The 26,027-nt window shown below is 40.0% G+C and overlaps 1 protein-coding gene across 1 annotated transcript; it reads right to left on the bottom strand.

Annotated features, from left to right (window-relative positions):
* On the bottom strand, positions 1 to 26,027 carry NRIP3 (nuclear receptor interacting protein 3). The gene is made up of 7 exons (XM_037840038.1): positions 25,804 to 26,027; positions 7,916 to 8,077; positions 7,318 to 7,400; positions 5,239 to 5,378; positions 4,508 to 4,560; positions 4,299 to 4,393; positions 1 to 3,983 (listed from the first exon to the last, which is right to left on the bottom strand). Exons 1-7 carry the CDS (start codon positions 25,975 to 25,977, stop codon positions 3,968 to 3,970), a joined length of 723 nt encoding a protein of 240 aa, XP_037695966.1. The 5' UTR covers positions 25,978 to 26,027; the 3' UTR covers positions 1 to 3,967.

Here is a 26,027-nt window from a genome sequence, read left to right as displayed (position 1 = left end):
TTGAACACTTTATGGCCTTAAGACTGTAACTGTATAGCCAAATAAACCCCCCTTTTTATAAAAGCCAATCCATCTCTGGTGTTTTGCATTCCGCAGCATTAGCAAACTAGAACAGTAATCCTTTAGCCATTTTTCATATTTAGAATCAATGGATAAAAACAAAACAGAAAACCTTTTGTGATATCTTTTGAGTAGCAGCAGAACCATAATTCTAGATTATGATAGCCACTGTCATAGTTAAGGCAAGTTGTTTGTGGATTGTTTAACCATACTGTTTAAATAATAAAAATATTAACTTTTAAAAGTGAAGTTTCCATCATCTGTAAAATATATTTGGAATTTCATATACACAATGGCTTTAACTATATATTAAAGTTCATTCAATCTTTCCCCTTCCTATACCTCTCCTATTTGTCTGAACTAAAGAAATATATCCTTCTTTAGAAATAAGTGTTCTCTTACACCCTGCTGATTCATCCACCAAGAGACTGTTTTCTTTTATGTTTAACACTTTGAGTGCTTATCATATATTACCATTCTATAAGAATTATCTCATTTGACACTCTCAGTAAGCCTATTTTATAGATTACAAAACCAAGCTCAGAGAGGTTCAGTAATTTTCCTGAGGAATACAGCCAGTAAGAGGGAGCTGAAGGGCCCATAGCAATGGAGGAAATAAGGAGCACAAAGCCTATATTCAAAAGACCCTATGAGAGAAAAACTAGTCTATGCCTGGGTTCCCCAACCTTCCAGCTGGGGTCCTGACACAGAGACTTTGTCAGACAAGCACAGAGAGGGGCAAGATTCAATTTATTGTTACATCAATCTCACAAATAAACCCAACACAGTCAGAAACACTGAACAGATAAAGTGCCAGTGCAGAGGCCCGGCATCAGAAGGAGGGAAGAATCCAGTTCAATTCCATGTTTCCAGCCTGGAAAGATATTTCTATTGCACAGCGTGAAGGCAGCTGACATACCAGGAAATGCATTCTATGGACTCTTGGAGCTAAGGAATAGAAAATCTTACCAGGTGAGGTCTGTGCAGGGCAAGAAAATAGAAAAATGAGAAAACATTCATTCCTCAGATGAATCAGGCATACAAATACCAAATGATAAAAGCAAGTATTTTTCAAACTCCCTGTATTAGAGACTGACATCTAATAAGGAATGAGACAGGTAACAGTTCTATAAGGTTAATTCCTGTAGACTTGGGAAGACATCTGCTTCCCTTCTACCAGAGATACACGGAGATAATTGTCTAGGATTTGGGGAAAAGAACTGACTCTGAAGTGACTACTTGCTCACTTTGCTACTCCCCTAAAAGGACCAACTTTGCAGAGTAATCAACTTGGCAGCATTTTAAAAAGGCTTGTGAAACTCAAGACTACCCATAATTGTCTCTGGACATTTTTAGGTGCCTCTATCAAGCCTGAGGTTTAAAATACAACTACCTGGTTAGATAATGCAAATAATTCTACTGCATTGAATGAGATTGTGCTATCCTAAATTCAGATCACCCCAATTGTTTCTATTCCAAAACTGAAAGATCACTGACTCTCAGAGGCCAGAAGGACCACTAAAAGCCATCTGATCACCCCCCTGACACCATATAATTCTGAAGTCAAAGGGCTAGAAGCAACCATGTCTTTCTAGAACCTAAGGTTCTTGGCCTCACTTGGTCCACAGGGAATCCAAATAAGGAGAAACCAGGCCAAGATGCCTCACTTGTGGCCAAGAATCAAGGCTTGGAGTGGAACTTCCAAGGAGGAAATTAGGGTGTGAAGTATTTTAACTCAGTCCTAGGATAAGAAGTAGGCCACAGTGATGTCATAAGTAGGGGAGGAAAATGGGGAGGACTCAGTGGAAAGGTGCAGGCCCCTCCTAGGTAACAGAATGGGGTGAAGCTGGAGGGAGCACTGAAGTTTGGTACCCTGGGATCACTCTACTGAGCTTCAGATGTGGCCTCCCCACCCCTGTGGCTGTACTTAGTTTTCCCTACCTTCCTCTGGAGAGGCTGAGAGGAAGGGGACCTGGGGAATGACCCAGTGACAGCTGGCTTCAGTAGGGCTGTCCAGCTGATCAAATGGGGGTCACCAAGATCCTAGTCCTTGGGGAGATTCTGTGAGGCCAAGAAGTTGAGAGTTCCAAAGAGCTACTTGGTAGGGGCAGTCACTGAGAACTAGACTACAGATTGTTGGTGAGGCCTGCAAAGGTTCAAAATGGAATCATGAAACACTCTGGGAATTATAGCTATGAACCCAGGGTAGACTTAGGAATCCCTTAAAGGGATACTCACAACTGGTTATTTTTCTGACTTCTCTGAACACTTTTTTTTTTTTTTAAATTAACTCTTTTTTTAAAATCAACTATATAAAAAAAATTTAAAAAAAAACATACAATAAAAAAACATTTCAAACAAACCATAAAAAGGAAGTAAGAAAAAGACAACTAACATAAGATAATTACTTTACTTCCAACATGTTCCTACTCTACCCCAAGAAAATAACCTAATATAGCAACATTTCTGTGAACTTGTCTGAACACTTTTATGACCAAACTGAAGGGGAGACTCCATTACAGATACTGATGTACCTAAGCTGACACCCCAACAAAAACAAGCTTCATGATTTCCCCAAACCTTTGAGAGGACTCCAGAAATACTGGGCAGTTAAAGTTGTCCTTATCACTGCCATCTCCTGACCTGCCTCTTTCCAAGCCAGATCTGAACAGCTTCCCACCCCTCAATTCCCTGCCTGGAAGTTTTATCCCCTACTTCCATCCTAGAAAAGTTTTCCTTAGTAGGTCTCCCCACCAACTGATTCTACCCAGTCATTCCACCTACTTTGGGCCCTGCTCAGGAATTTTTTCATCTCCTTTTTCTACTCCTGTTCTCAGCTACTTCAGACCTGAGGCTAGGCAAAAGTACTAACTGGATCTTGGGGGGGGGGGGGCGGGTAATAAACATCTGACAATAATGCCCAAATTAGAAACTGAAGCTTTCAATTCCATCTTAGAGAGGTATTAATGTTCCTTTCCCATTCCTTCCCCATTCTGTAGCTCCCTCCCCATTCTCCCCTCCAAAAGTTCAAGGTGAGAGACCATGTCCTTCATTTTTTCACCCTCAGCTATCAGGCACCAATATAAATGTTTAGATAGCATATTTTGGGGCCAGGGACTTGTAGCAGATTTAGTACACAGGAGAGAGGGCTACCCAGATCCCCCTAGCATCCAGCCCCAAAGCATATTTTTTTCCTTTTTATACACTGGCATCTCTTCTCCCTGCTCTCAAGGCTTCAAGACAAATGAGGCAGCATAGGAGAATAAACATAGCCTTGGCTTGGAAGTCAGATCTGAGTTCTAGTCTCTCTCTACCACTGACTCAGTACATGAGCTTCAGCAATTTACTTATTTCTCTGGACTTTTAAATGAAAAGGTTGAAATAGATAATCTCTTTGGATTCTTTCAGATAAATTCATACTTAAGATATCAAAGAATGAATTAGAAGGAATCCTAATTCCTAATTCCAAGACATAGGTATCCTATACCTCTTTGAAACAGCTGAAAGAAGGTAAAGGTCAGGTTCTTGTTTATTATACATTTAGCTACAGGAAAAGAAGCAAGTGTGTCTGTCCATGGAGAAATAGAACCTGGCAGCCCCTATACTTGACTAATAAAAGCAAATTCCTGGAGGAAGCAGAGAAATAGGCCATAAGGAGACCTGGCAGTGTCAAAAGGTCTATAAATTAAGTGGTCAAAGGAGTAAAAAACAATGGCTATAACCAGACAATATCTCTAAGCACAGACTAAAGTCTAGAGAGGTCTGGGTGAGGAGGAGCCTTGGGAGCGTCTATTAGAGGGAAGGACTTGGTCCACAGCAAGTTGCTACTGCATTTGGTTCAAAACCAGTTTTCTCAATCTGTCAACATGACGTGTGTGCATATGTGCAGACATGCTGCAGGCTGTCGTTACGCTTCGGAAGTGCTGAAATGAGAAAGAAATATCAGAAGAATTAATATCAAATTCAAAGAAGTTAGGCTGATGATAAGTAAAATTTCGATTTAAAAGCTACTCGTTTCCCCCACTACATTCTATGTGGTAAAATCACTGTTCATTCTGGTGTGGGTCAGAGAGTTTTGTAGGATGGTGACTTCTGGAGGTGGAAAGGGGTGGGCTTGTGGTATGAATGGAGGCCAAAGGCAGGACACAACCCCATATCCTGTCTGAGACCCCTTCTCTGCCCCACCCCAAACTCATTACAGATGGACTTGACTTGACCTGACCCATTTGGGCACTCACTTGTCTTCATTCAAGGAAACTGGCTCTACAAAAGGGATTTCTTCCTTGTCTGTCTTCCCTATGATCAGCCTGTGCTTATCCAGGTTTATGATGCCCTGAAAATAAAGGAAAATCACTGGTCACTCTCAATAACCCTATTATGTCCCATCCCATTAAGAGGACCCCTCCTCAGAGAGGAAGTATCAAATGAAAAGTGGAGTCAATCCTACCTTCAGGGATCGGAGAGTCTGGAGACCAAGGGACAAGTTTTTCTCATTGTCATCTAATGGTAAAAAGAAGCCCAAAATTAAGATTCAGTCATTTCCATGCTGCTTTAGAAGTCAGCCTGATCACCATCAGGTTCCTTCCTTCCTTCCTTCCATTCATCCATCCATCCTTCAAATAAACATCTGTTGAACATCTATTATGTTAAGTAATTTGCTCAGATCACATGGTTTAAAAAGGGTGATAGAACCAGGATTCACACCCAGGTCTTTTTACTCTAAAGGACAAAGGCATTTAGACAAAACCCACTAACTTAGAGTAATTTATACAGAGGGCCTGAGGGGAATTGTAGAAGGGGATGATGAGAAACTATCAAAGAATTAATGGCAAAGGAATGAGAGAATCTTGCCCTCTACCTCCAACTAGCTCATGGAAAACTTTCAGGGGCCATTTTCACCTGCACACAGAAATGTTTGTTTTTTTACCCCTTGAATTTCTCCTTATGAGTTACCCACTTCCTTTTCTAAGTAATTCTCAACAGGTCTTGAATGTAGCTCTTGGCTGTTCTTGTGCTTTGGAGGGCAAATATTGGGGTAGGATTATAGTACAAGAAAGTGAAAATTTGAGATTTTGAAGAAGCTAATATTTATAAGCATAGGATTTCATGAGGGCTTAGCTGGGATAGGGAGAAGGTATACATTAGGGGTCTATAGGTCCAGTCCCCAATTCTACTCACCAATTACAGCTGCTGGGCTGTCCAGGCGGAAGGATCCCAGTGTGATCACTAGATGCTCAATCTGGCCCACAACTTTGAGATGCCGGGGTAGAGAAAGCTTCTCTCCTTCATGCTTGTGGGATTTGACATGCTCCTTGAGTCTGCACCAAAGAGGAAGATACTAGAATCTCCTTGGCAGAGGCTTCTGGTGGAATCTGGCAATGATTAACTTCTGATCTATAATAAGAATTCTCCAGGGATTTCCTTAGATTAATTTACCAAAAAAGTGCTAGCTGGCCTACACTCGTTAGTTTACCATTTTGTTTTAAATGTGCCAGAGAGATATTTTTTTAAAAAACTAAAGATTTGGCCCCTGTTCTCAAAAACCTTAATTCATTCCCTGAATTAGCAAAAGAGGGGAGCTGACATACTAGAGAATCCTATTTTGCATCCTAATATCCCTTGTGTGAGGTAATATTAACATGTCCTTTTCTACCCAGCTGTGGGTAACAGATCTCAGAGTAAATAAATTAATCCATAGTTTTAGAAGATGCTTTGTTCAATGTCTAATTTTCTCTTTGTCCTTTCTATGTTGTCTATCCTCATCAGTTTGTCTTAGGCTATAAGGTCAATGAGGGCAGGTATTTATTTGATAAGTGCATTAATATTGGTGTCAGCAATAATATCATAGGGAATGTCCCAATTAATTTAACTAATCTGTGCCAGGGAGGTAGGAGAGAAACTGCCCTAAGGTTTCATACAGTTATATAAGCTGATTGGAACTGTTAGCGCCCAAGCTATTAGTTTGGTGGATAAATACTTAATTATGGACTTTCTGTGCTAATACTTCTGCTTTCCTCCGTTTCCTCTCCTTTGCTATTATAGCCCATCCAAAAGAAATATAATAGCAGTTTTACAGATGGTTACTAATTCCTCTGGAATCATGGCAGTCTGTTGCCTAAATATGCACCAGGACATTAGCAGTCCTTCTGGAACCATCACACTGTACTATATCTCACCTCTTCAACATATAAAAAGCTCAGTATTCTTTCCACAAGAGAACATGTGTCTTGGATTTCCTTCCCACTACCCAGCTTAAATAGCAACATACAAAATCCATAGGGCCAACTTCAAAGAGTGATGGTGGTAAGGGGAGAGGACAGGATAGATAAGAGAATAGATTAGGTGGCAGAGATCACTGATTATGTAAATCAAATCTTGTGCAGGCCTTACCTAAGAATATAGACATCTTGAATGTGGCTCAAAATGGGTGACTATATCTATTCTAATGATTGTTCCATTACAGAGAGTCGGGCTGGGGAATAACTTACTGTACTTAGGGCTAGAAATGTGCAAAAGGTATTGGGTTGGTCCTCCTGATTCTGGACTAGATCTCAGGGCCCATCTGGTACTTTGTATGAAAAAGCAGGAAGAAGGAAAGAAATAAAAATAGAGTTTGAAGGAAAAGGAGGTAAAACAGAAAATGGCTTTCTCTAACTAAAAGAAGAAGAACCCAATTCAGAGGGAGAACTACACCCATTCAATATATGAAGTGTCTGCCTCAATATAGGGGCAGCTGTGGGATCTGATTTTACATGTTCTTCACAGAGAGGAAGGGCACTAAGAAACTACTGGTTAATTACCCCTATGATAGTCCATGTCCAGCAGCACTTGCAGCCCCACTGCCAGTTTCCAGGGACAGGCAGTGTGTGTCCCAGAAGGTAGCTGAGTAAGCTGAGGCCAGTCACATCACTGCTTTTACTCATCTGGGATATAGTAACAGGACAACTCCTTCTAATTTATTATCTGGTGGATCAGGGCAGGGACAAACTGAGTCATGAATCACTAGCTTTTTCATTCCAGAGTCCACAGGTCTTTGTTCAAAACTTAATCGGTTGCCTGGATCATGATTTCTACCAGTTTCTCCACAACCCACCACTCTTCCCCTCTACTAAGCATTCTGGTTCCAGCTGAGATCTGATTTTTACACAATTCTTTTAAGAGACTCTGTGAAGATCCTCATCATCTGTAATCTCAAAATCGATTCAGACAAAAAGTGCATTTGCATCTGACTTTCACCCAGTACAAGTGGCTACTTACCCCAATCTGTCCACACAGGCTGAAGAGATGAGATTATACTGACAGCCTGTGTCAACCAAGGCTTTCACATCCTTTCCAGCACACTGTGGAAAAGAAATGCAGGGTTCAGCAGGAGCCTGAGAAGCAAACGGAATGGAAGATCCAAAGAGCAAGCAGCAGATATCATATGAAAAACAGAGTTGGAGAGCACCCTTACAATTATGGGTTGGTACTCTCTTCCATCTTCATCCATTGCTGTGTCTGCCTTTGACTGGTTCTCTCTCCTGCTGAATTCAGTGGTACAAGATGATCCCAATGGATTGCAGGGATTTCATTCTATCTACTAAGTAGCTCTTAATCTTTTCTTTTTTTTTTTTAAATCACAGATCCCTTTGCAAATCTGATGAAAGCTTTGGTCCTTCTTCCCAAAAAGATGCACATGCATGCCAAATATTTTTACATGTTCTTCAGAGTTGCAATGAGTGCCCCACAGAAAGCCCATTTACGAATTCCCACAACTATAGCATTTGGAGGAGAGTGCACCATTATTGGGATCACAGAGGGCCCCCCAAATCCTGCTTTCCATAAAACCCTAGAAAAGCTGCTCTCAGGACATTACCTGGCAAGAAACCAAAATCATGTCATCATCCTCAGACTTCTTTAGCCCCTCAGATTTAGACTGATTGAATCTGTTGGTCTTGGAGGCCCAAGGGACACGACTGCTTCGGAGCTTAGATAAGTTGGTTTCCATGAGGCGCCTCTGCAGAATGTTATGAGGTTGCTTGAGGGATAGAAAGCAGAGGTTTCTGTGAGGTATGCAACTAGGTGAATGGACACTGAGGACAGCATTTTGAGTGAAATAAGCCAGAAATGATAAGACAAACATTATAACACCTCACTATTACAGAATAACAGTAATGTATAAACTCTGAGAATTGAATCTTAGAGCACAGGTTATCAGGGGAAGTCTTTTTGTAAAGGTACCTAGATTGTAAGCTCTTACAGCAGTCACATCTATTTCTGAGTCATAATGGTTATCTCTAAATTCTGAGATGCTGAACTCTTTGTGTATAACCTGGCTGGTCCCTGGAATTTCGAATATCTGTGTGACAAACACAGAGCTAGAGTTTGGCAGTATGAATGTCAGTATTACCCCATACTGCAACTGTTAAAAAAGCTGAAAGAGAGTTCAGACTTCAATTAGAGATAGGAATGAAGTAGATCTGGCTAGGATGACAGCAAATCAGACTAAAGGGTAAAGGACGATATTGACTGTGTTTTAAAACTTCAACTTCTGTTTGAGACCAAAGGAAGAGATGTTTATTGGTGCAAAAATCTATATTTTCTGTAGCAAATTAAATAGTTTAACTCATAAGGAGGTCAGTTTATTCAAACACCATAATGACATGGACCTTTGAATTGGGAATGAGATCCAGTTGGTTTCTACAGGTTAGTGTGGAACCCCGAGACATCCCAAAGTAATTTGGGCAGAGAATAAAAATGTATTTGCAAAGCCCCCATGAAGGACTGGGGAAAAATGTGGAAATATTAAACTTCCCCACTTGGGGAATTACTGATATTCTCACAAGCATTGGGAACTACCAATTTAGAAGGCTGAGCCCTCAATCTTGGGGCTCACCCTTATGAAGCTTGTTAGTGCAAAGGAGAGGCTAAGCCTACTTATAATGGTGCCTAAGAGTCATCCCCAGAGAACTTCTTTGTTGCTCAGATGTGGCCTCTCTCTAACTTAGCCCACTTGGCAGGTAAACTCACTGCCCTCCCCCCTACCTGGGACATTGACTCCCAGGGGTGTATATCTCCTTGGCAACGTGGGACATGACTCCCGGGGATGAGCCTGAACCCGGCATCGTGGGATTGAGAAAGCCTTCTTGACCAAAAAGGGGAAGAAAAATGAAACAAATTAAAGTTTCAGTGGCTGAGAGATTTCAAATGGATTCGAGAGGTCATTCTGGAAGTTATTCTTATATGTTATATAGATATCCCTTTTTAGTTTTTAGTGTATTGGAAGAGATAGAAGGAAATACCTGAAACTGTTGAGATGCAACCCAGTAGCAATTGCGTAACTATGTAGCTTACATGGTGTGACTGTGTGATTGTGAAAACCTTGTAGCTCACTCTCCTTGTGTGATGGTTATAGGGTATGTGAATTTATCTCAATAAAACTGAATTACCAAAAAAAAAAAAAAGGCAGAGGTTTTTCCCCCTCTCCTACTGTCCCCCAGGTGTCACAGAAATAATGAAGGAGCTTCACATAACTGAGCTACTTTTGCTTATGTATTCTTTCTTCAAGTGGGGCTGGGGGGCTTCACTAGTATTGTCAGAGCAGGCATATAAACCAATCTGCAGTAAGCCACCCTGAGTGAATGAAAGGGGACCCCGGGAAACATGCATCCAAGAAATATTCTGTGGCTAAAGAGAACTGAGGGACCCTTGTGTTCAGACCATTGGGCCTGTTGCCTCCCCTCCCCTCACAAGGGCATTTCAGATGGACAGTAGCCTTAGTCAGTGTAGAATAACTGATTCCTGTATCTTGCCAGTTGACTGTAAACCAGTGCCCTATAGAAAGGGTAGCTCTTTCTCACAGGCCAAAGAAACCTACTTAGCCCTTGTAGTCAGAAGCTCTGTCTACTTCTATTTTATGACTCACTCTCTCACAATCTTATCTCTTGGATCCAGTCTGCATATGCCTCAGTGGCTTGTCTTTCCTGGGGACTCAGTCATCATGGAATAGAATGGGAAAATAGGACTTCATACCTTCTGAGCAACACTCTCAGGTGACGCACTTTGGAAACTGGCATAATCCACAGGAATCATCCTCACTAACATCCTCTGGACCTCAAACCACTGGCTCCTCCTGCCAAATACCTATCATCCATTCCCCTTCTCTTCAACAGGCCAGAGGTGAGAGTATAAAAGGGGGAGAGAATGATCAAGAAGCAGGAGACTTAATTAGACCTTATATCTGCATTAGGATACCTAATGTTAGGAAACAGAACGAGGTGTGTGAGTTCAAGTCTGCCTCTGGTAGACTTTAGGAGAGTTCCTAGGGCAGATACATACATGCTCTAATGTTCTTACTTCAGGGAAGATAAGCCATCTCTTGAAAAGAAGTTAATTTGACTTAATAAATTTCTACATACATGCATCTTATCCCCAGTTTACAATAATACTCAAAATCCCTCAAAGGAAGGAGTCTAACCCCAAACTTCTATCTAACATGTACCAGATGACGCTCTAATTCTAGGGGGAAAAAGCCGCTCTTAGAAGGCTGGAGCCTAGAATACTCCCTGGAAAAAGGGTGGAATTGGAGATGAACTTCATTAGCTACCACCTTACAGATTCCAAAGAAGAATCAAGTCAGAGTCATGATCCACTGTAACCCTGGTGAGGCGAAAGAAATGGATTCCCAAAATACACTGATTCTTGGCAAAGCAAGTTCTAAATTAGTATCCTTGGGAAAAGGGGAAGAGAAGATATTTATAAAGAAAATGAGGGCTTCTTAGTTTGATAAGGAGCTAGAGGAAATGCTAACTCTCAGACTTCCTGATGTGACACAGGAAGAATGTTTTGCTCCTCAAAGGAAACAAATTATTCATTCTGATCTCTCTCACTAATAAGCCTGGATTCCTAGCTCAAGCCATATTTAAAGCAAGGTGTTTGTTTCTATCAGACCCACACTTAGTAGGACCAACTCAGATAAACTGGAATTGAAGGGGCTTCAAAAGCCATCTAATCAAAGCCCTCCCACTTAGTCTATAGCTTGAGGCCCTCCTTCATTGGTCTTTATCAACACCACTTTACATGGTCACTCATAATCTTGCAGAGGAGCCTACTCATAATTGGACAGATAAGAAAGTTATGAAATCATTCTCCTGAAGTCATCCCTCTTCCATACTTTCCTCCCTTCCTACTGGAAAACATACAAAAAGTTCTCATATGGAGGGGAGAAAGCTCCTGTACAAAACCTCAAACTCTGCCTTCTCAACTCCACATTCTCTTCTAACCACACCCTAGTCTTAAATGGTCTTAAAAAAAAGAAAAGAAAAGAAAAAAAAAACAACACCTAACTCGCTATGTTTATTTCTTGATAGTCTATATTTTTTTTCACCAAAATCACTTCTAACACCATTATACCAATAATGACCTCCTAATTTCCAAATCCAGTAGGCATTTTTCAGCCCTCATTTTACTTGACTTCTCTAGGGCATCTGGCCTTGCTGACTATTTCTTTATTTGTTATTTTCTTTAGTGTGCAAAAAAGGTTCAAATGCAATATGTGTTCAAAATTCAAATATCACTGAAGAATATAAAATTAAAAAGGCAAGCCTCCCCAACCTTCCAATTCCTTCTCAGTCCCATTCCCTACAGATAACAACTATTAAGATTTAGTAGTATATACTTCCAAAGCTTTTTAATACACTTACAAACACATAAGGTCATACGATAAGACTATTCTGAAATTTTCTATTTTCATTTAACATATGAAAGGCATTTTTCTATGTCAGTACATTGAATTCTCTTCATTAACTTTCATAACAAAAAATATTCACAGTATAGCTCAGGGGTTGCAAATTTGCAGCCCATAAACCCATATGACCCTCAAAGGTAGTTTTCTTTGGTTATTTTATTATGCTTCCATGTTTTAAGCGACAGTGTAACTGAACATTTATCTGCTCCCAATCAAAATTTCACTAAAATGATGGTAAATAAGAAAGACCTACACTCAGAAGGACAAAGAGAATAGTAAAGGAAACAAGAAAAAAAAAAAGAGAGCTGTGGCAAAATTTTGGAATCTGAAAAGCAGGCAGAAAAGTAGTTACTGACCAAGACTAGAGACAGCTAAGTGCTTCACATCATTTCACTTTAAAGAATTCTGAAGTGGCAGAGACTGCCCAAAGTTCACTAAAATCCATTTTCTTCTCTTCTTCCTGGGAAAATCCTAGATTATATTTCCCAGACTTCCTTGCAGTTAGGTGTGGCCATATGACTGAATTCTAGCGAATGGAATGTGAGTAGAAGTGGCATTCAACACTTCTAGGCCTGACCCATAAAAATCTCCTGTGCACAATCCTCTATATTACAGTATTTTCCTTTTCAAAGTGGCTGGAATGAAGGTGACCCCTAGGATAACCTTGGAAGCCACATGTTGAAGAGAGAAGAGCCACTATCAGCCTGAGTCCCTAAATAACTACATGGCAGAGGGCCGTCCTGCTGATCTTTCTGCTAGTACTGTTACTTCAGATAAAATAAAATATTATGTTTGAGCTATTATATATATTGGGATCTAGCTGTAAAAGCAGTTTGCCTACAGTCTTAGTTTACCAGGGATGCTATAACAAAGTACCATAAGCTGGTTGGCTTAAACAACAGGAATTTATTGTCTTATAGTTTTGGAGGCTAGATGTCCAAACTCAAGTTGTCAGCTGGGCCATGCTTTCTCTGAAGTCTGTAGCGTTCTCGTGGTGGCTTGCAGACAAACCATAACTCAATCTCTGCCTCTGTCATATAGCCTTCTCTCTCCCTGTCTGTGTTCAAATTTCCTCTGCTTATAACAATACCAGCCTTATTGGATTAAGGCCCATTCTAATCCAGTTTGGTTTCATTTTACCAAATAATATCTTCAAAAATCCTAGTTACAAATGAGTTCACATTTACAGGACAGGAGGTTAGGATTTGAAAATTTCTTTGTGGGGAACATGATTCAATTCATAACACCTACTCAAACTAAAACTCTGGAAAGGCTGAGGAGCTAAGAGGTATCAGAACCTCTAAAATTGGGGGGTGAGATTAGAGTTAGAAATCGGTAATTTTAAAACTTTTATAAGACTCCCACTTGACCCAGACACCTGGGAAAAATGCCAAAAGTTTACTCTTGATTTACTATTCTAGATTGATTGCTAGTTTGGCTGGGTCTAGAAATTATGTACTGTCAGAATTTCGGAATAGCTGAAGGTGAGAGTTATGTGCCATACTAAGCCAGAACTGAAGGATATGAGTTTAAAGACTGAAAGGGCCTCCATAGAGCCCAGCATTATGAAGGAAAAAAGATCCACACCAAGATTTCATATCACTATGAAATTTTGGTAAATCATGAAAGACAAAGATTATGTAATTACAAAGGATTAGGAACCAGAATGGCATAGAACTAGCCAGCCTTAACATAGGAAACTACAACTCATTGAATAACACCTTCAAAAATCTTACAGTACATAATTTCTAAACCTAGCCAAACTATCAATCAAGACTCAAGAAAGTTATTTCCCATGTATCTTCAAGAAGATACTGAATGATATGCTCTACCAAAGTAAGGGAAACAAACTAACAAAGAGAAAAGCATGGGATCCAATAAATAAAGGATCCAGTAGAGAAGAGAGGCAAATGAAATTCTGAAAATGGTGTTGAAGGAAAAGTCCAGGATATTGGTTGTTTAGCAGGCCTAAAGAGCAGTCAGTCCAAAATGGAATGGGGGGATAGAAGGCTCCAGGAAGATATCTCCAAGAAAAAAAGAACCTGAACAATCACCTATATTTTTAAGGTACTGAGAGGAGATTTAAACTTTTACCAGAGAGTTTGGGGATGCCCTGCTGATAGGTACACAGAAAGTTACATACAGGAAAAACAGGCAATCATTAATTTTGAGAAAAACAAAATTTGTATGAGAAAGGAAGTATAATCATAATATGTGATTTGATTTAGCTATGAATAATACAAACATAGTCATAACCATGTAAGGAGTAAATGCTGATTTGACCGCACATACTTATTTAAAGAATATTAGTAGAATAGGAGAGGGGCAAGATGAGAAGGTATAAGAGAATTAAATTCTTATTCATTGTAACAGAAAATCAATAGTTAATGGTAAAATACATAAATCAAGAAGTAGCAGTATCACTATTTATTTAGAAATATGGAGATCCCTAACACAAGGAATAGTTAAAATTTTTTTAAAAAGTTTTAAATTATATACATGAATTTGTTGATAAAAATAAAAATTAAATAAAAATACACCAAATGTATCAGTTAGGAAGGCATTCAGGCACAAGAAAAGCCAACTTACAGTGGTTTAAATGGAAGTTTCTTTTTCTCATATAACAAGTCTGGAGATAGGCAGCTGCTGACACTCAGCAGCTTAATAACTTCAGAGCTACTTACTGTCTGTAATTCTCTTGGACATTCCTTCATGGTCACAAGATAAGTGCCTCCTTCCCTAATGCCCCCACCCCCAGCTCCAGGCATTACATCCATGTTCAAGGAAAGAGGAAGTATGAAAGAACTATACTATTACCATCAGTCACTTTTATCAGGAAAGCAAAAGCTTTCCTAGAAGCTCTCTAGGCAGTCTTCTGCCTGTATCTTCTTGGTAACAACTCACACGGCCACTTCTAGCTGCAAAGGAGGCTGGAAGGGAATTTAGCTTTTCTAGTCTATATAAAGGAGTCACACAATAGAAGAGGGCTGAGGATGTATGATGATTTAGCCAACTAACAGTGTCTTCCAGATCATGCAAAAACTAAAGCACACACATGCACACACACCAATAATTTAACATACGTGTAATGCCTGATTACCCTATAATCAGTTTAGCACCTATTTTCTTTCACCCGCTCCATTTTCTGCATTTTAAATCAGTACATCCTCTGCAGACATTTGAGTTTGTGGTACAAATGTACCTCAATTTAACTATTTCCCCACTAATGGACACTTAGGTTGCTTCCACATTTTTGCTATTAGAAACAATGCTGCAATAAACTCAACACTACTTTTCTTAAAACTCATCTCTACTGGCTTCTTAAACCACCGCTCTGTCTATTCTGTATGTCTTTTTCACTAGTTCCTTTTCTTTTGCTCATTTCTTAAACCTTAGTGTTCTTCATCACTCTATATATTCTCCCAGGTCCATTTTATCTACTTTCATTGCATAAATTACTGCCTTTATGATAAGGATTCTATTTCATGCCTACATTTCACTTTTGAGGTTTAGACCCATAGATCTAACTGGTTTTTGGAACTTCTCCACTTAGACATTCCACAGGCACTTCAAACTTAACTGGATCCCCTGATCTTTCCCACAAAACTTGCACTTGCTCTGTTATTCCCTATCTCAGAGAATGAAATTTTGCTAACACCACTCAAATTTTCTTTCCACTGTTACTGTGAAGTTGAAGCCATCTCCTAAAACATTACTTTCATGATCTCCTTCCCCTTCCCTTGCCAGCTGTATCAAACACAAACTCCTCAATTAAGCATTTGAGATCCTCCACCAACTTCCATTCCTTCTCCTCTCCAATCTCATCTTTAATTATTCCTCCTTGAAGGTTTTCTACTTTAGACAGAATGACCCTTTGCCAACTTGGGCAAATCACTACTCTGTCTGAGTATCACCTTTCTCTAAGCCTCACTTTACTCATCAGTAATAAAAGGTTTTTGAGCTCCCAAGTCCTGTTCAGTTTTAACAATCTGGGTTACTTCCTTTCTATGCACCTTGATAAATGGCACCACCACACACCCATTCTTGATTCTTCTTTTTCCCTCTCCTCTCATCTCAAGAGCTGTTGACAAAACATACTTGGAATCAATTCACTTCTTCCTATCTGTCCTATCTCCAATCTAATCCAAGCCACCATCATTTGTTATCTGTACTGTAACAGCCTCCTAACTTGTCTTCTGCCTCTTCTTTTACCCTTCTCCAATACATTCTCTACAGAGCAACCAGAGTGAGCTTTCAAAAATATAAATCAGAAAATTCACCTCTTTGCTCAAAATCCTTTAATAGCTTCCCATTGTTCTTTGAACAAAATGCTAACATCTTACCATGGTCTATAGGGCTCTGCACTATCTGGCCCCTGCCTCTCTCTCCAACTACCATGCATACCACTCTCCCCTTTATTCATTCAGCTCCATCCAAACTTACTTGCTCAAAAACTTTTCCCATTCCAATCCCTTTGCACTTACTGTCTCCTCTGCCTAAAATGTTTTTCCTTTAATATTTCAAATAGCTGGCCTGTTCTCATCTTTCAGGTCTCAGTTCAAATGTAACTTCCTCAGAGACACGTTCTCTGACCATACTATCTAAAGTAGATATCCCACCTCTTTAGTTACTAACACATCCCACACTTTCCTTCATGACACAGTGCTGAATAAATCAATCTTACTTCTTCAGAAAGCGTTTCTTGATGAACACCATCTAGCTGAGCCAAGATTCTTTCAAAACCCCTTCAATATATGTATATTAAATAGTTTGTATGGCTTGCATTTCCACTCCAGGAGCTGGTGCTTTGTAAACGTGCTTAATGTTTTCATTTCTATTTACAGAAATATTGACTTTCCAAGGACTGTTTTCTTCTTTTCTGATGCCCTTCAAGACACTCAATATTAACTAGTTAGCTAGGTGCTTCAGGTATTATGGTGGCCTTTTGGACATAATTCTCAATTCATCCTTCTGGTATGGATCCTACCATTATGTTAAACCTCTACATGGCAATTAATAACCTCAGTGTCCTTGAGTCTTTAATGTTCCTGATATATGGCTGACAGAGGCATCTAGACCCTCACCAGGCAGGTTCAAACGCGCTGCGTCCATCACCATCAGGAATCCCTGAAGGAAATGGGCCCTGAGGGCAGTAGTGTATTCTCAGTAGAAGTAGCTGAGGTTCCTCAATCTGGTACCCAGTCTGCTTAAACTTCTAATCATGCTGTAGAGTATGTCAAAAAGTGAGGTGAAAGGAAATAGACTATAATGCAGGATGCCACAGAGACATGACTCGAATAAGAACTTCTAAAGCCACTTTCTCACTCCCTTTATCCATGCCACACTGAAACCAGCCTGGATCAAACAAATGGATATCTGAGGTCCACAGAATGGACTGGATTGGAAAATAGGGGGAAACTGTCTGACAGAGATCTGCCTTCTTTGTAGATTTTACTCCTTGAGGAGAAATCCAAGGTCACACAGCTATCTATAACCACAACTAGAACATTTAGAACAGGAGTAGGCAAATCCAGCCCATTTTTTTGTTTTAATTGTGATAAAATATATAATATTAAAAATGCCATTTTAACCACAATTCAATGGCACTAATTACAGTTACAATGTTATGTAACCAGTACCACTCTCTATTTCCAAACTTTTCATCACCCCAAACAAAAACACTGTACCCATTAAGCAAACTCCCCATTCTCCCCTCTCCCCAACCCCAGTAACTGCTAATCTACTTTCTGCCTCTTATGAATTTGCCTATTCTAGATCCCTCATATAAGTGGAATCATGTAATATTTATCCTTTTGTGTCTAGCTTATTTCACTTAGCATAATGTTTTCAAAGCTCATCTATGTTGTACCATGTACCAGACCTCAATTCCTCCATTACTGCCTTTTTTTATTTAACTGATTTTTTTTTATAGTGTACTCTTTTGATTCCCTTTTTCTTTCCTTTTCTGCATATTTTTAAAAGTTATTTTCTTAGTGGTTACCTTGGGAATTACAATTAGCATCTTAAATTTATAACAACATAGAATGAGTAATACCAACTTAATTTCAATAGTATTCAAATACTCTGCAGGTATACGTCTCCATCCTTTTTCCTTTATATTGTTATTTTCACAGATTACATTTTTTATACACTCTGTGCTCATTAACATAGATTTATAATTACTGTTTTGTGCATTTGCCTTTTAAATCATATGGGGAAAAAGAGGAGTTTTAACCCAAAGTTTCTACTAAAATTTTCAATTCTGTTATTATAGTTTTTAGCTACAAAATTTCCATTTTGTTCGTTTTTATAATTTCTGTCTCTTTACTGATACATCATTTTGTTCATACATGATTTTCTTGGTTTCCTTTAGTTCTTTGTCCAAGATTTCCTTCAGTCTTTTGTGCATTGTGGTGGCTTGGAGTTATGTACCCCAGAAAAATATGTTCTTAATCTCCATCTATTCCCATGTGTGTGAACCCATTGTAAAGAGGACCTTTTGATGAAGTTACTTCAGTTAGGTGTGGCCCAACTGAATCAGGATGGGTCTTAATTCTATCAATGAAGTTCTTTATAAGTAGAATGAAATTAAGACATATAGAGATAGAGAAAGACACAGGCAACAGCCAGAAGCTGAAAGTTAATGGAATCAGAAGATAAAGGAGAAGCCAGGAGACGTTGCCATCATATATACTGCCATGTGACAGAAAAGCCAAGGATGAAGGATTGCTGGCAGCCAAAATGCTACCACGATCTCATGGGAGAAAACAATGCCTTGATAATGCCTTGATTTGCACTTTGCCTAGCCTCAAAAACCGTGAGCCAATAAATTCCCTCGTTTAAGCCAGCCCATTGCTTTGTATTTGTTTTAGCACCTAGGAAACTAAAAGAAGTGTATTTAAGACAGCTGATTTAAGGTCTTTGTCTAGTAAGACCAGGGTCTGGGCTTCCTCAGGTATGGTTTCTGTCGATATTATTTTTCCTTTGAATGGGCTATACTTTTCTTATTCTTTGGGTGGTGTGGTTTTGCTGTTGCTGAAAACTAGACATTTGAATATTATAAACTTTCTCTGTAAAGTAACAGACAGTAAATATTTTCAGCTTTGCAAGCCAAAGAGTCTCCAAAAATATTTACTCTCTGATCCTTTGCAGAAAAAGTTTGCCAACCCTTGATTTAAAGTAGTGGTTAAAAACATAATTTGGAGTCAGACAGAACTGAGTACAAGCTAGTAAGTACCGCACAGTGCTTTTGTGAGAATTAAATGAGATGACTCATATAAAATCATTTAACAGTATCAGAAATAGAATAAGCCCTCAAATGTTAGTTAGTACATGTGTATGTGTGTGTGTGTGTGTGTGTGTGTGTGTGTGTGTGTGTAAATTCTCTCACACAGCCTAAAATTGAAGGTGGATATCATTTATTATATATTTTTCCCCTGGAAGTACCTGAAATCATCCTACTTCATTTTAGTCCTCATACACAGTCTGTTGATAAACATGGCTTCCTGATTGACTCTCACTTCAAGCCCAGGATACATCTCTGTCTTTGGCCTTGGAAACCTAAAAAGCACTACTAATATCTGTGCCTTCTCTTCTTTGCTTACTAGCTGAATATAAACATGTAACCCATTCTACCTCATGGAAACACAGATAGATTGTCCTTGGGTTTGCAGTTGCTCAAAAACATATAGAAACTTACCAAAGGCAAGCTGTCACATTGCTCCAGGTCTTCTGTGTGTTCTTTGCCTTTGCCTGATGACCCACCAGACATGTTATTTCAAAGAGAACATTATTCTTGATTGTCAGCTGCTTTGCGGATTGCTCTGAGATCGTGATTTCTTGGTTGCCTATGGTAGGCTCCATTTTTGGAAGAAAGGATTTAATACATGGGTGGAGAATCCAGATAACCTGTAAAGTCCTTCCTACTCTGAGGTCTACAGGGCACACTCTGGATGGAGGCTGCTCTTCATACCATCTCATGGTGATCTAGCTCACCAGAGAATGATGAAGCCGTGATCAGATGTTGATCTCAATCCCTACAGTCACACAAGACCATAGTAATCACTTCTTCCACTGAATTCCTCTATCATTTATTTACTGTAATATCTTGGCAACTAGCATAGGCCACCTGGTAGTGTTATTTCTCTTCTCGTGGAACCATCTATTCAACATTTACACTTGAATAACTAATAGGAGTCACAAACTTGTTCAAAAATCAAACTACTGATTCTTACTCCCTATCCCCCATTCTGCTCCTCCTGTGTCTTATCCATTTCTGACCTTCTTGCAAATGCTAGGTCAGAAACCTTGAGGTCATTCTTGACTACTCTTTCTTTCAGATCTTTAATCCAATCCATCAACTAAACTTCTCAGTTCTGTCTTCAAAATATATCCAGAACCTAATCTTTTCTTGTCACCTTCACTGCATTCATACTGCTCTGGAGCCACCATTATCTCTTACCTGGATTACTGTAGAATAACCTCCTTATTAGTCTCCCTGCTTCTTCTCTTGCCCCTCTACAGCATAATCCATATAGTAGCCTGAGTAATCTCTGTATATTGTCACATCATGCCACTCCTCTGCTTAAAATCTTCCACTGATTTCCCATCTCAGATTAAAATCCAAATATCTGTATAATGGCCTATAAGGCTCTAAGTAGTTTGCTTCCTACTTACTACCTCTCTGATGTTATTTCTCATCACCCCTCCCCCTTACTCACTTTGTTCTAGCCACACTGGCCTTCTTACAGCTTTTCAAACACATCAAGCACACTGACGTCTCAGGCCTTTGCACCTGCTGTTCCTTTTGCCTAGAACATTCTTCTCCTAGATACTTTACTCCCTCATTTCTTTTAGTATCTCCTCAAATGCATCTTATCAGAGAGGCCTTCCTTGACCACCTTATAAAAAAAAACCAAGGCTCCATCCCACTCCAAGTGGCCACTGCCCACCCTATACCCCTTACCTTGATTTGTTTTCTCCACAGCACTGATTACTACCTGATACATTTATATATTTACTTGTTTTTATTTTAAACCTCCTCTCCCCACAAAAATGAAAGTTCCAAAAGGGAATGAATTCTGTTTTAGTTCATTATTATAGCTCCAATACCTAGATTATTGCCTGACATGTAGGAGGTGCTCAATGAATATTTTGGAATAATTTAATCTGTCCTGTCCTTCTCTTTACCTATAAACTTCTTGTAAAGAGGAATTTTGCTATCTTCATCTTTGTGGTCCTATCACCTAATACAGTGTCCTTAACACAGCAGGTGTTCAAACAATATTTGCTATAGTTAGAATGGAATTATGGATCTGGAAATCTTCAGTTTGGATGAGAGCCTGGTCTTTTACTGGCATTCCATGCTGTCTTCTAAAGCTCCAAAGTTCTCCAGTCCAAGACTTTGTAGCATTATGGATGTTTATCTCTAGGGCACCACCCAGGACTGCTCTAATTGATTAAGATTATAATCAGATAGATCAGACACTAAGAGTTTAGGGCTACTCATTTCACGATCAGTTACCTTTGCCGTTCCATCATCTTCCTCCTAATTCTAGTCAGTTTTGCTAAAGCACTTGGCTATAAATAGAATCAATCATAGATAGGAAAGCAAGACTTTCTCTCTACTGATAGACAAGTAAAGATATAGCCTGACACAGAGAGATAAGTAGTATCATCATATAGTAAAACAGCATAAATTCACGTGGTATGATTCCTTTTAAAAATTAAAAGTCCTTAGCACAATGAGAAGAACATTTATGAACCTGGTAGCTAAAACAAAAGAAATATAATAGGAAAAATACCAAGAAACAGACTTTATTTCCTCCAGCTTCATCAAGTTCTTTAAAAATAATAAATATAACATTACTCACTCATATCTCTGGTTTTAATTCTTAACCTAATATAAAATAAACAGCACAAGATGGAAGGATAAACAAAATAAGAGAGCCAGACATAAGAAAGAAGATTAATTTTCCACAGTAGCCTCTGCAACAGCCAAATCCATGCAAACAGGAATAGGGCAAAGGCACTTTACTGGGGCCAAGAGACAAGACCACCTTTGATTGTCCATGAATGTCCTTTGCCAATCCAAAAAGGGTTGGCAGGCAGGTATCAAACAGAAATAGCATGGTAAGAGGTAGATAATTTAGAAAGCACAGCAGTATACTTTGAATATAGGTCACTAGTATGAGGAAAAACAACCCACCATCTTTACACTGGCACAAACCCCTGAGTCAATAAAAACTAATTTATTTTTCTTCATCTCCTCTGGTATCATCTCCTTCCTTCTTCTGAGTTTGTAACTATAACCCCCTTCAAACAAGAACTGTTTAATCAATTTTGGCAGCCTCCAAATTTCACTTCCAGTGAGAGAAATCTGAGTAGACACCACTGGTCTATCCTACCAGATGTATCTACAAAGTGATAAGAATGTACTTCTAAAGTCATTTCTAAGATTGTACCAAGGAAGAAGCATCAGTTCCAAGAGAGCTTAAGCATGCCACCTCATCCCAGCACTCACAGCTTTCCTAGCCATATCTCAGTCTGCCTTGGCTTATGTGACCTGTTCTGGCTTTTCTGTGCAATCACTTGCACATTAAAGGTGTGAGAACAGTGAGAGAGGGATATCACCTTCCTGACAAAAGGTGAGAGAAAGTATGAACCACGGTGCAGGGTCTCAAGTGAACTGTGACTGGATGTGACCATCCATGGTAATACCCTGCTTCTTGAGGATGCTTATTCCCGGCACCCCACTGTCTATGCTCTGTGCTATCAGCTCCTGGGTGGCTCAACCGAGGCACACTGGAGTCAGAAAAGCAAATGGTATACGTTATCACAATAAATTTTTTAAAAAGAGAAAAGAGAAGGAAAAGCAGAAGAATTCTTCCTATGCAGGAAGGAGTAATATAGGAATCCTAGATAGAAGGTTAGAGAAAAAGTAGGAGATCCTTAGGGCTGGGGAACTCCTCGTCAGTCCAGAACAGTCAAGTGTCAATCATATCTTAAATCTAGCATGAAGGGAAGAAAAACCTTCTACATTTTTCATTCTTTTATGAAAAATTCCCTCTTTATTGGTTCTTGAGGTTTCCGACAACTAGTATCATTTTGACCTGAAGGTAAGAAGACTAAGACTTAAAACTGATTTGCTAAATGAATTTAGATTGCTTTAAAGTGAAAGACAGGAAGATAAGAGTGTTATGTCTTTTCTAGAAATACATTTCAGTCACTTCACTCTACATTAGCTTAAGTCAGATTGACTATCCTGTGGCTTATGCAGCAAAGATAACTTTTAAAAACAGAGCAATCCAAAATGAGCCAAGAGGTCACTCTGGTGGGCACTCTTACGCACACTTTAGACAACCCTTTTTAGGTTCTAAAGAATTGGGGTAGCTGGTGGTGGATACCTGAAACTATCAAACTACAACCCAGAACCCATGAATCTCGAAGACAGATGTATAAAAATGTAGCTTATGAGGGGTGACAATGGGATGGGGAAAGCCATAAGGACCACACTCCACTTTGTCTAGTTTATGGATGGATGAGTAGAAAAATAGGGGAAGGAAACAAACAGACAAAGGTACCCAGTGTTCTTTTTTACTTCAATTGCTCTTTTTCACTCTAATTATTATTCTTGTTATTTTTGTGTGTGTGCTAATGAAGGTGTCAGGGATTGATTTAGGTGATGAATGTACAGCTATGTAATGGTACTGTAAACAATCGAAAGTACGATTTGTTTTGTATGACTGCGTGGTATGTGAATATATCTCAATAAAATGATTAAAAAAAAAAAAAAAAAAACAGAGCAAGATGATGTTCTCACAAACATTGAGGATTGTTTGGTATGCCGAGTCCTCTATCTTGCGGCTTGTCCTTATGAAGCTCATTACTGCAAAAGAGAGGCTAATTCTGCTTACAATTGTGCCTAACAGTCTCCCCCTGAGTACCTCTTTGTTGCTCAGATATGGCCCTCTCTCTCTAGCTAAGCCAACTCGGCAGGTAATTTCACTGCCCTCCCCTCTACATGGGATTCAACTCCCAGGGGTGTAAATCTCCTGGCAACGCAGGATATGACTCCTGGGGATGAATCTGGACCTGGCACTGTGGGATTGAGAACATCTTCTTGACCAAAAGGGGGATGCGAAATGAAATGAAATCAAGTTTCAGTGGCTGAGAGATTTCAAATGGAGTCAAGAGGTCACTCTGGTGGACATTCTTACGCACTATATAGATAACCCTTTTTAGGTTTCAATGTATTGGAATAGCTGGAAGTAAATACCTGAAACCATCAAACTCCAACCCAGTAGCCTTGACTCTTGAAGACAATTGTGTAACAATGTAGCTTACAAGGGGTGACAGTGTGATTGTGAAAATCTTGTGGATGGCACTGCCTTTATTCAATGTATGGATGGATGAATAGAAAAATGGGGACAAAAACTAAATGAAAAATAGGGTGGGATGGGGGGGATGATTTGGGTGTTCTTTTTTCTTTTATTTTTTATTCTTATTCTTTCTGGTGTAAGGAAAATGTTCAAAAACAGATTGGGGTGATGAATGTACAACTATATGATGGCACTGTGAACAGCTGATTGTACACCATAGATGACTGTATGGTATGTGACTATATCTCGATAAAGCTGAATTTAATTAAAAAAAAAAGAGCAAGATAACTGGGGTAGACATCCCCTGCATATAAGTAACTAAAAATGATTCTCTATTCCATCATGAGGAAGACAAATCTGATATTGTTAGTTATGTGTCATTAAAGCTGTTGAAAGAAGAAATAAAGGGAAATTTATACAGAAGTTCTGCCCTCCATTGTCATCCTGGAGCTGGACATGTTTATTTCAGCAAACAAGGGCCAAAAAACCCCCAATGTTTAATTTACATTTCAAAAATTCAAAACAAACAAAACCCTTGGAAAAAATGTGGAGCACTTACTTCATCTCTAAAAGACATTTAATTAATGCTTCATAAATTAGTGCCCTGATGCATAATGTGATCATGAAATTCAATAAAACAGGCAAACTACAAGAAAACTCCAGTAAAAAAAACCTACAAAGCTAAACATAAATTTGGCCTTGGAAACACTACAGCGACTGAGAGACGAGAGTCAGTTCTTTATACCATCCATCCTAGTCTACAGACAGAAGACAGCACGGTCTTTGAGCCCAGAACTTCAGTTCTGGAGCTTCCCCCTGCTTAATGCAAAGAATGTCTCTGAACAACACTGCTAGAAAAAAAGACTGCGCTAGCCCCAGCTCAGCACTTCAGCTGGTCAGTGAGATGGAGCAGCCCTAGCTTCCTCTCTACCCAGTCCCTGGGGCTTTGGGGTGTAGTAGGAGGAGAGATGAGAACGATGAAGAGATATTTGGGGTTCAAGAAACCTTCGTGTTTGACCTTTTTTTCTCTCCCCAACCCCGACCGAAGGTCAAATGTAGATAATGCCCCAAATAAAACTGGGAAGTAGATTTTTCATAAGGAGAAAATGGATTCAACAAAAGTCATCTGGATCCGGTGACTGTCAAAAAACCCCTCTTCCCACTTCTTTCCTTCTCAAAACCATTAAGGCGTCACCTCTGTCTGAGTCCTAGGACCGGCCAAACAGCCTCTGAGGCAGCGGGAGCTTCCCTCGCTGCGAGGTTTGAGCTCCAGGCAACCAAAGTCAGTATTAAGAATGACGCGAAGGAAAGGAGACCAGGGAGCAAAAGGACAGGGCAGGGTGTCTTCTATTCGATAGAGAGAGAAACGAAGGGAGGAGGCAGAGGAGAAGGGAGCGCGAGCTGGAAAAGCTAAGACGGAATCCTGAGATAAACTGCAGCGGGGGGTTCTGGATGGTGAAGAATCCGTGACAGAGCCACAGTGAGGCAGCGGACGGCGCTGGGGCTGGTGACTCAGTGAAAGTAGCAATGTGCGGGCCGCGGGGAGCCCGTGCAGCGCGAGGGTGACGCGGCGGCGAGGGCTGGGCGAGAGCCGGCGATGCCGCGCTCGGGGATCCTGGGGCGGGCGCGGGGGCTCACCGTGTCCTTGGACGAGCCCAGCTTCTTGAGGCCGTCCAGGGGCAGCAGGTCTGCGGAGTCCTTGTGGATGAACTGCACAGCCTGCTTCATCCGGCGCTGCTGCCGCAAGGACGCTGCCTCTCGCATGTCTGTCTCCTTGCGGCCGCCCTCGGTGAGGAGCCCTGAGTAAAACATCGCTGAAGCGCCCTCCGCGGTAGCTCCCCAGCCCACCGCAGCCCTCAGCT

This window comes from Choloepus didactylus, chromosome 6, assembly GCF_015220235.1.
Source record: "Choloepus didactylus isolate mChoDid1 chromosome 6, mChoDid1.pri, whole genome shotgun sequence".
Lineage (NCBI taxonomy): Eukaryota > Metazoa > Chordata > Mammalia > Pilosa > Megalonychidae > Choloepus > Choloepus didactylus.
This window is presented reverse-complemented; position numbering and strand designations above follow the sequence as displayed.

Excerpts from the sequence above, each read along its gene's own strand:
- NRIP3 (XM_037840038.1), bottom strand. The coding sequence starts at position 25,977 with ATGTTTTACTCAGGGCTCCTCACCGAGGGCGGCCGCAAGGAGACAGAC. Across the intron at positions 8,078-25,803 it reads TGGGCTCGTCCAAGGACACG|CAACCTCATAACATTCTGCA; the intron begins GTGAGCCCCCGC and ends CTATCCCTCAAG. Across the intron at positions 4,394-4,507 it reads AGACTCTCCGATCCCTGAAG|GGCATCATAAACCTGGATAA; the intron begins GTAGGATTGACT and ends CTTTATTTTCAG.